General features: G+C 49.7%; 1 protein-coding gene across 5 annotated transcripts in view; it reads right to left on the bottom strand.

The window, feature by feature from the left end:
- Nucleotides 1-3,487: 3,487 nt before the first annotated feature.
- Nucleotides 3,488-10,000, bottom strand: part of LOC143275375 (PTB-containing, cubilin and LRP1-interacting protein-like) — a 22,815-nt gene continuing 16,302 nt past the window's right edge. For all 5 annotated transcript variants that reach the window (XM_076579438.1, XM_076579440.1, XM_076579442.1 and 2 more), the window contains 3 exons: nucleotides 8,045-8,313; nucleotides 6,973-7,038; nucleotides 3,488-4,744 (listed from right to left, as the gene is read on the bottom strand). In XM_076579438.1, the coding sequence (XP_076435553.1) occupies nucleotides 4,336-4,744; nucleotides 6,973-7,038; nucleotides 8,045-8,313 (744 nt within the window). In that variant the 3' untranslated portion in view covers nucleotides 3,488-4,335. The remainder of the gene's footprint in view (nucleotides 4,745-6,972; nucleotides 7,039-8,044; nucleotides 8,314-10,000) is intronic.

The following is a 10,000-nucleotide window of genomic DNA, read 5'->3' as shown; positions in this document are numbered from 1 at the left end:
TACTTTACCGAATGTTTTGTTTTTTTTAATTGTGGACCAGTACTTACATTCTGTGATGGATTCTACTTTACCGAATGTTTTTTTCTGAATTTTGAATCAGTATCTGCATTCAGTGATCGGTTTTACTTTTTCGAGTGTCTTTCTGAATTTTGGCTCAGTGCTTGCACTCAGTGCTGAATGTTGGACTGCAGTGGGAGCTAGAACCTGTTTCGCTTTTTACAAAAATTCCAAATATGTCAGGTTTTGTTGTCGTTGATGTTGTTGTTTCCATGTCAATTTTCTTGCCCATTTCACAGGAAACATTTTTGTCGGTGTTTTGTATATGTCGTTTTGAACCATCCGTCTCCATTGTCTTAAGTTGTACGCATTTCTGTTTTGTTTTCTTTGATGCACAAAAACCTGTAAACGACAGCGTTTGTGTAATTTAGCTGTTCAGTGTTTATGTAATTTAGCTGTTTAGTGTTTGTGTAATTTAGCTGCTCAGTGTTTGTGTAATTTAGTTGTTTAGTGTTTGTATAATTTAGCTGCTCAGTGTTTATGTAATTTTGTTGTTTAGTGTTTGTGTAATTTAGCTGTTCAGTGTTTATGTAATTTTGTTGTTTAGTATTTGTGTAATTTAGCTGCTCAGTGTTTGTGTAATTTAGCTGTTCAGTGTTTATGTAATTTAGCTGTTTAGTGTTTGTGTAATTTAGCTGCTCAGTGTTTGTGTAATTTAGTTGTTTAGTGTTTGTATAATTCAGATGTTTTATTGCTTGTGTAGTGTTTGTGCAGTTTAGTTGTTTAGTGCTTGTGTAATTTAGTTGTTTAGTGTTTGGCGTGATTTAGTTGTTTAGTGTTTGTGTAATTTAGTTGTTTAATGTTTGTGTGATTTAGTTGTTTAGTGTTTGTGTGATTTAGTTGTTTAATGTTTATGTGATTTAGTTGTTTAGTGTTTGGCGTGATTTAGTTGTTTTTGTGTGTTACGATGACATGCAATACACGTGGACCAACACTGATGTTTTTTGCCAGAATCTCTTTGCAACATGATGATGGATTTTTTTTCTTTCCGAAACTGCTTTGCTTGTTCATCTCTTTTCTGTTGTTGAAGCTTTTTGTTCGGGAGAGAAATTAAATAATTATATGAGATCCTGATTTTGACTTTGTCCATCGCTATGTTATGTTGTTCTTCATTTTTCACACTTCTGAGATGTCATACACACACCTCTGACTTTTCTTTATAAAGCTGTGGAGTGATGGCCTAGAGGTAACGCGTCCGCATAGGAAGCGAGAGAATCTGAGCGCGCTGGTTCGAATCACGGCTCAGCCGCCGATATTTTCTCCCCCTCCACTAGACTTTGAGTGGTGGTCTGGACGCTAGTCATTCGGATGAGACGATAAACCGAGGTCCCGTGTGCAGCATGCACTTAGTGCACATGAAAGAACCCACGGCAACAAAAGGGTTGCAAAATTCTGTAGAAAAATCCACTTCAATAGGAAAAACAAGTAAAACTCCACGCAGGAAAAAATACCAAAAAAAATGGGTGGCGCTGTTGTGTAGCGACGCGCTCTCCCTGGGGAGAGCAGCACGAATTTCACACAGAGAAATCTGATGTGATAAAATGAAAATGAAAGGAAATGAAATGAAATGAAACCTCTTCTGTTACCGAGCGAACCGCGTGTGTCTTTTTCATCGTTGTTTGCAGGTCTTTCCCTCTCCTTTTGTTTTCTTGATTTAGTGTTTAATGTTTATGTGATTGTTTTTATTTGCGTGATTATTTTTGTTTACCATGATGTATACACGGCCGGACCAACACGATTGGATGTTTCCAGAATCTCTCAACATGATATCTCTTTTCACTTTCCAGAAACTGCTTGCTTCAACTCATCTTGCTGTGTTGAGCTTTGTATCGGAGAGATAATTAATATATATATGATAGTCCGTGTTTGACTTTACCATACGCTATGTAGGTGTTCTTCATGTCTTCACACTTTGAGAGTATACAAACTCGACTTTCTTTATAAGCTGTGGGTGATGGCCTAGAGGTTAATCGCCGTCCGCAAGGAAGCGAGAGGAACGTCGCGCTGGTTCGGATCACGGCTCACCGCCGAATTTCTCCCACTCCACAATGAGTGGTGTCGGACGTAGTCATTCCGAGTGAGATATTATATCCACGTCCGTTTGGAGCATGTCACTTGTCACATAAAACCGGCAACAAAAGGCTGCTAAATCTTCTTCTTCTGCGTTTCACTCCGTTTGCACACGAGTGGGCTTTTACGTGGTATGACCGTTTTTACCCCGCCATGTAGGCAGCCATACTCCCTTTTCGGGGGTGTGCATGCTGGGTAGTTCTTGTTTCCTATAACCCACCCGAACGCTGACATGGATTACAGGATCTTTAACGTGCGTATTTGATCTTCTGCTTGCATATACACACGAAGGGGGTTCAGGTACTAGCAGGTCTGCACATATGTTGACCTGGGAGATCGTAAAAATCTCCACCCTTTACCCACCAGGCGCCGTCACCGTGATTCGAACCCGGGACCCTCAGATTGACAGTCCAACGCTTTAACCACTCGGCTATTGCGCCCGTCTCCCTTTTGTTTTCAATAGCCAGAGTAGTATCATCAGCGAACTGTTTTGTTGTGCCTGTTTCGTGGGGTTTGTTCTCACACTGTTCTCACTCAGTGCCTTTAATGTTTGGATTGTTTCGTAATTTGATCTCCAGCTGATTTACTAGTGGAAAGAAGAAGAAGCGGACTTAACTGACACCCTTGTCTTCTCCCTCTCCTCGTGACGAGGTCAGTGACGTTTAGCATCTAAAGAGGGAGATTTGTCGGAAGCATATTACTTGAATACTACCCGAACTATCAAATCAGCGCTTTCTTCTTCAAGGTGTTATTTACAATATGCAGTCATTTAGTGTACCGAAGCAGAAGCCTTCTGTCACAAGCATCATATGTAATTTACATGAAGTGACTATTTGGAATGAAAGAAAGTCACGGGGGAAAGAAAGAGTCACATAAAAAAAAAACAAGAAAAAAAATCAACACAAAACAAGAAAAAATCCACACACACACACACACACACACACACACACACACAAAGCCACAAAGTTAGGTAGTAAAAAAAAAAAAAAAGTCACAGAATTTGTAAGAAAAACAAACAAACCCGAACTCCTGAACTCCAGGCAAGCTGGTTCCTTCGATATTTATATAACATAGTTGGTCTCCGGACCCTGTCCTGTCAGGGTAGACTATGTGCGCGCGCTTTACATGTGCGTGAATATTTACAGATGGGACTGTGTGTGGATGCCTTCCGCATGAGATACTGGTCATGTCCAACGTGAAGCTAGCTGTGTGTCTTTCAAGTCACTGTCACTGTCTCTTATTCACCACTGAACATACCGAAACCTCGTGTACATTCCGATTTAAAACCAGTTTATTTCAATCACTTTCGTGGCCAAACAAAGCTGAATGCACGCTAAAAACAAAAATTACACATCAAATTCAATACAAAAAAATATTTTAAAATAATAAAAATTACATCTTAGGATTCCGTGACTTCTTGGACATTGAAACATTAACTGACACGGACTCCCAACGTCAAGTTCAAGATAAAGAACTCTTTTGGTTAAGACTGAAACTCAATGAAATCGTCTAAAAACAACAACACAACAAAAACAACAACAACAAGAAATAACCAACTAAATAATCACACACACACACACACACACATATATATATATATATATATTCACAGCATAAATATCAAAGCCGAAAGCACGTGGAAACAAAAAATTTACAAAAATTTACAACTTCAATTTCAAGGCTGTGAATTATTCGCAGTTTAGTAACCAATGCTGATTACAATGCCGAGCTAGCTGACGTTGAGAGGCTAAATAGGTCCAGTAGGCTAATTACTACGTACAAGCTGACAGTGCCAGGCTAATTGGGTCATTTCGGCTAATTGCTAAATGTAGCTCAAAGTCCCAGGGTACATGTCAGGTTGAACAAGAGAGTTGAGGATACACATTGTTGCCGTTTTCAGACTGAAATAATAACGTGAAAGCCAGTGTAGAAAAGAGTCAGGCACAGTCGAAGGTAGATAACTCTTCCACAACACACACACACGCACACACACACACACACACACACACACACACACACACCTCTTATATATGTTGTTTGTTTTTTTTTTCCAGAGGTCTGTGCGCAAATCATTCACATAACAAAGAGCAAGCTTGGAGTTGACATCTGTTCGGGTTTTTTTTTTTTTGTTTGATTTGCTGTATTTTGACAACTGCCGTCTCTCGAGCTCTGCCCCTACCTGTGGCGGAAACAGAACTCCAGTTTCAGTCACGGGTCATCCAGATCCAGATCGGCATGCAAGGAATGCAAGGCGCGCAAGGAATCCGCGTCTCCTACCACGTCATCCATCTCCGGGTCCCAGATGGAGCTGGACACGAAACACGATGACGTCACCAGCTGCTGCACGTGCACCGAGGCCCGCGCGTCATGTGACGCGGCCCGGCCGTCACCGGCTGGCGTCACCGTCAGTGCTACGTCATCCGAGAAGTGGGCGTGTTTGACGGGTGAGGACGGGGCCTCTGGTGGACGGGAGGTGCACGATATTTCTTTCCTCCCTGCTGGCAAGGTCGCAGCCGTGGACGGTTCCCCTGCTTCTTTCTTGTCCGCTTCGGAGGAGCTCGGTGATGACGTCACGCGTGACGCTGGCGGAGGGGGAGGAGTGGGCGTGGTCGGCAACCTGGGGGGTGGGGAAGACAGCAGTGCTGATGGACACGTGGTCAGGCAGCCAGACAAGTCAGTCAAGTGAGGTGGGGGGGGGGGGGGGGGGGGGGGGGTCAGTCACGTGGAGTCACGTGGGGTTAGCCAGTCACGTGGAGTCAGATCCTCCTCCCCCCCCCCTCTCCTCCACACTCACCCCACCTCCCCCCCCCCAGCCCCCCCTCCACACACACACACACCTGGTCATTGCTCTCCCCTCCCTCCTCCCCCCTCACCACCCACACACACACCAGGTCATTCCTATCCCCTCCCCCCTCACCCACACACACACACACACACACACCCACACACACACCAGGTCATTCCTATCCCCTCCCCCCTCACCCCCCCCCCCCACACACCCACACACACACCAGGTCATTCCTATCCCCTCCCCGCTCCCCCCCCCCCCCCCACACACACACCTGGTCATTCCTACCCTCCCCCTCACCCCCCCACACACACCTGGTCATTCCTATCCCCCTCCCCACTCACCCACACACACACACCTGGTCATTCCTCCCCCCTCCCCCCTCACCCCCCCCCCATACACACCTGGTCATTCCTATCCCCCTCCCCACTCACCCACACACACACACCTGGTCATTCCTTCCCCCCTCCCCCCCCCTCCTCGCCCCCCCCCCCCCCCCGCCCCCCCCCCCAGGTAGGCAGCCTCTTGTGCAAATGACCCCTGAGTTTGTACAGCGCTTAGAGGATGGTCTCTTCCCGAGAGCAGGCTCTGTATAAGTATCCATATCAACTATCAACACCCATACACGGTCATTCCTTCCCCCTCCCCCCACCCCCCCCCCTCACCCACACACGGTCATTCCTTCCCCCTCCCCCCCACCCCCTCACCCACACACGGTCATTCCTTCCCCCTCCCCCCCACCCCCTCACCCACACACGGTCATTCCTTCCCCCTCCCCCCCCCCACCCCCTCACCCACACACGGTCATTCCTTCCCCCTCCCCCCCACCCCCTCACCCACACACGGTCATTCCTTCCCCCTCCCCCCCCCCACCCCCTCACCCATACACGGTCATTCCTTCCCCCTCCCCCCCACCCCCTCACCCACACCTGGTCATTCCTTCCCCCTCCCCCCCCACCCCCTCACCCACACACGGTCATTCCTTCCCCCTCCCCCCCACCCCCTCACCCACACACGGTCATTCCTTCCCCCTCCCCCCCCACCCCCTCACCCATACACGGTCATTCCTTCCCCCTCCCCCCCCACCCCCTCACCCACACACGGTCATTCCTTCCCCCCCCCCCACCCCCTCACCCACACACGGTCATTCCTTCCCCCTCCGCCCCACCCCCTCACCCACACACGGTCATTCCTTCCCCCCCCCCCCACCCCCTCACCCATACACGGTCATTCCTTCCCCCTCCCCCCCCACCCCCTCACCCATACACGGTCATTCCTTCCCCATCCCCGCCCCACCCCCTCACCCACACACGGTCATTCCTTCCCCATCCCCGCCCCACCCCCTCACCCATACACGGTCATTCCTTCCCCATCCCCGCCCCACCCCCTCACCCACACACGGTCATTCCTTCCCCATCCCCGCCCCACCCCCTCACCCACACACGGTCATTCCTTCCCCATCCCCGCCCCACCCCCTCACCCACACACGGTCATTCCTTCCCCATCCCCGCCCCACCCCCTCACCCATACACGGTCATTCCTTCCCCATCCCCGCCCCACCCCCTCACCCACACACGGTCATTCCTTCCCCCTCCCCCCCCCACCCCCTCACCCATACACGGTCATTCCTTCCCCATCCCCGCCCCACCCCCTCACCCATACACGGTCATTCCTTCCCCATCCCCGCCCCACCCCCTCACCCATACACGGTCATTCCTTCCCCCTCCCCCACCCCCTCACCCACACCTGGTCATTCCTTCCCCCTCCCCCCCCACCCCCTCACCCATACACGGTCATTCCTTCCCCATCCCCGCCCCACCCCCTCACCCATACACGGTCATTCCTTCCCCATCCCCGCCCCACCCCCTCACCCATACACGGTCATTCCTTCCCCCTCCCCCACCCCCTCACCCACACCTGGTCATTCCTTCCCCCTCCCCCCCCCACCCCCTCACCCATACACGGTCATTCCTTCCCCATCCCCGCCCCACCCCCTCACCCATACACGGTCATTCCTTCCCCATCCCCGCCCCACCCCCTCACCCACCCACACTCACCTGGAGGTCGGAGCATCGTGATGTCGGTGGTGTGCTCTCCAGTCTCTGTAGGCGATCTGGAAGGCTCTGGACAATCCATCCATCCCTCCATCCATCAACTCATCTCACCGTCAATCCTTTTTTTTAAATTTATTTATTTTTTCTCGTGCACCCTCCAGTCCATCCTTACGTCAGTCAATCCATCCATCCACCACCCGTTAGTGCATCCACCCGTCAATCCATCCACCCGTGAATCCACCCACCCGTCAATCCACCCACCCATCAATCCATCCACCCGTCAATCCACCCACCCTTCAATCCAACCTTTCGTCAGTCTACACCCCCTTCAATCCACCCACCCTTCAATCCACTCACCCTTCAATCCACCCACCCGTCAATGCACACACCCGTCAATCCATCCACCCGTCAATGCACACCCCCTTCAATCCACCCACCCTTCAACCCACCCACCCTTCAATCCACCCACCCGTCAATCCACCCACCCATCAATCCATCCACCCGTCAATCCACCCACCCTTCAATCCAACCTTTTGTCAGTCTACACCCCCTTCAATCCACCCACCCGTCAATGCACACACCCGTCAATCCATCCACCCGTCAATTCATCCACCAACCCTTACTTAAATCCACCCATCAATCCATCCAATTTAACCCATGCACCCGTCAATCCACCCAGCCGTCAGTTCATCCATCCGTCGGTTCACCCGTCAATATATCAATCCGTCAATTCACTCGTCAGTCCATCCACCCGTAAATCAACACATCAATCAGTCTATCCAGCCATCAATCCACCCATCTACCCATCAATGCCATTTCATCCACCCGCCCGTCTGCCAATCCATCCATCCGACAATCAGTCCACCCACAGACAGACAGACAGACAGACAGACAGACAGACAGAGAGAGAGATGCAAACACAGACACGGACACAGACACACAGACACATAAACATCCCACCCCCCACTCCAACGCCCCCCTAAACCCCACCCCACCCCCACACACACTCACCACACACACACACACACCCTCCCCCCACCCCCTCCTCCCCCCACACACCCACACACACACATACCTGGACAGCACTATCGCCATGGTGTGGGCCTTCAGATCTGTGCTGCACAGCACGGCATGGCAGTGCAAGGTGTTGCTGCCCTCCACACGATAGATCCAGCTGAAGAGCCGCTCACTCACTGCCCGCTCCACGGTGCAGAACGAGATGTTTTCGATGTCGAACTGACGGGTCTGTGCGTGTGGGTGTGGGTGGGGGTGGGGGGCCGGATGTGTCTGTTTGTCGCCGAGGTGGGTGAGGGTCAGCCCCATGGGACTGATGTGGACGGCCACCTGGTGTCATCATCATCATCATCATCATCATCATCGTCGTCGTCATCATCATCGTCGTCGTCGTCAAAATTATCGTCGTCGTCATTGTCGTCATCAATATCGTCGTCGTAGTCGTTGTCGTCACTATCATTATCGATCGTCGACGTCATCGTCGTCGTCATCATCATCGATCGTCGACGTCATCGTCGTTGTCGTGTCGTCATCATCGTCATCGTCATTATTATCATCATCATCATCACCTTCGTGATCGTCGTCATTGTGTCGTCGTCGTCGTCATCATCATCATCATCATTGTCGTCGTCAGCATTAGCATCGTCATCGTCGTCGTCATCATCATCGTCGCGGTCGTCGTTGTCGTCGTCACCATCATTATCATCTTTGTGTCAAGTGCAAGGTAGTGTTTGCAAGGTAGTGTTTGTCTCAAGTGCTAGGTAGTGTTTGTGTCAAGTGCAAGGTAGTGTTTGTGTCAAGTGCTAGGTAGTGTTTGCAAGGTAGTGTTTGTGTCAAGTGCAAGGTAGTGTTTGCAAGGTAGTGTTTGTGTCAAGTGCAAGGTAGTGTTTGTGTCAAGTGCTAGGTAGTGTTTGTGTCAAGTGCAAGGTAGTGTTTGCAAGGTAGTGTTTGTGTCAAGTGCTAGGTAGTGTTTGCAAGGTAGTGTTTGTGTCAAGTGCTAGGTAGTGTTTGTGTCAAGTGCAAGGTAGTGTTTGTGTCAAGTGCTAGGTAGTGTTTGTGTCAAGTGCAAGGTAGTGTTTGCAAGGTAGTGTTTGTGTCAAGTGCAAGGTAGTGTTTGTGTCAAGTGCAAGGTAGTGTTTGTGTCAAGTGCTAGGTAGTGTTTGCAAGGTAGTGTTTGTGTCAAGTGCAAGGTAGTGTTTGTGTCAAGTGCTAGGTAGTGTTTGTGTCAAGTGCTAGGTAGTGTTTGTGTCAAGTGCTAGGTAGTGTTTGCAAGGTAGTGTTTGTGTCAAGTGCAAGGTAGTGTTTGTGTCAAGTGCAAGGCAGTGTTTGTGTCAAGTGCAAGGTAGTGTTTGTGTCAAGTGCAAGGTAGTGTTTGTGTCAAGTGCAAGGTAGTGTTTGTGTCAAGTGCAAGGTTGTAGTTTTTGTGTGAAGTCCGATTGAAAAACAAACAAACAAAGGAATCAAAATAGTTTTGAAAACAAAGAATCGCAGTCTGCACTGTTGTTCTGTTTATCAACAATGACGTCCCACAAGATAAAAAAACAACAACAAACAAACAATCCTTCTGTTACTCTGTGCATGATTCGAGCTACCATCACCACCACCACCACCTCCACCACCACCACCATCAACAATATCAAGAACAAGAACGCCATCAACCACAACCACCACCATCACCATCACCATCACCACCACCATCACCATCACCATCACCACCACCATCATCATCACCATCACCATCACCATCACCACCACCATCATCATCACCACCACCATCACCACCTTCAACAACAACAAGAAAAACACCCTCAACCATCACCACCACCACCACCACCACCACTACCAACAACAACAACAACAACAGCAAAAAAACACCATCGACCACCACCACCACCACCACCACCCACCACAACAACAACAACAAGGAAAACACCATCACCCACCACCACCTCAACCACCACCACCATCACCTCCATCATCATCAACACCCCCGAAAGCGGAGTATGACTGCCTACAT

Source organism: Babylonia areolata, chromosome 30 (genome assembly GCF_041734735.1).
Source record: "Babylonia areolata isolate BAREFJ2019XMU chromosome 30, ASM4173473v1, whole genome shotgun sequence".
Lineage (NCBI taxonomy): Eukaryota > Metazoa > Mollusca > Gastropoda > Neogastropoda > Buccinidae > Babylonia > Babylonia areolata.
The sequence above is the reverse complement of the archived record's forward strand: the minus strand, read 5'-3'. Positions and strand labels throughout refer to the sequence as shown.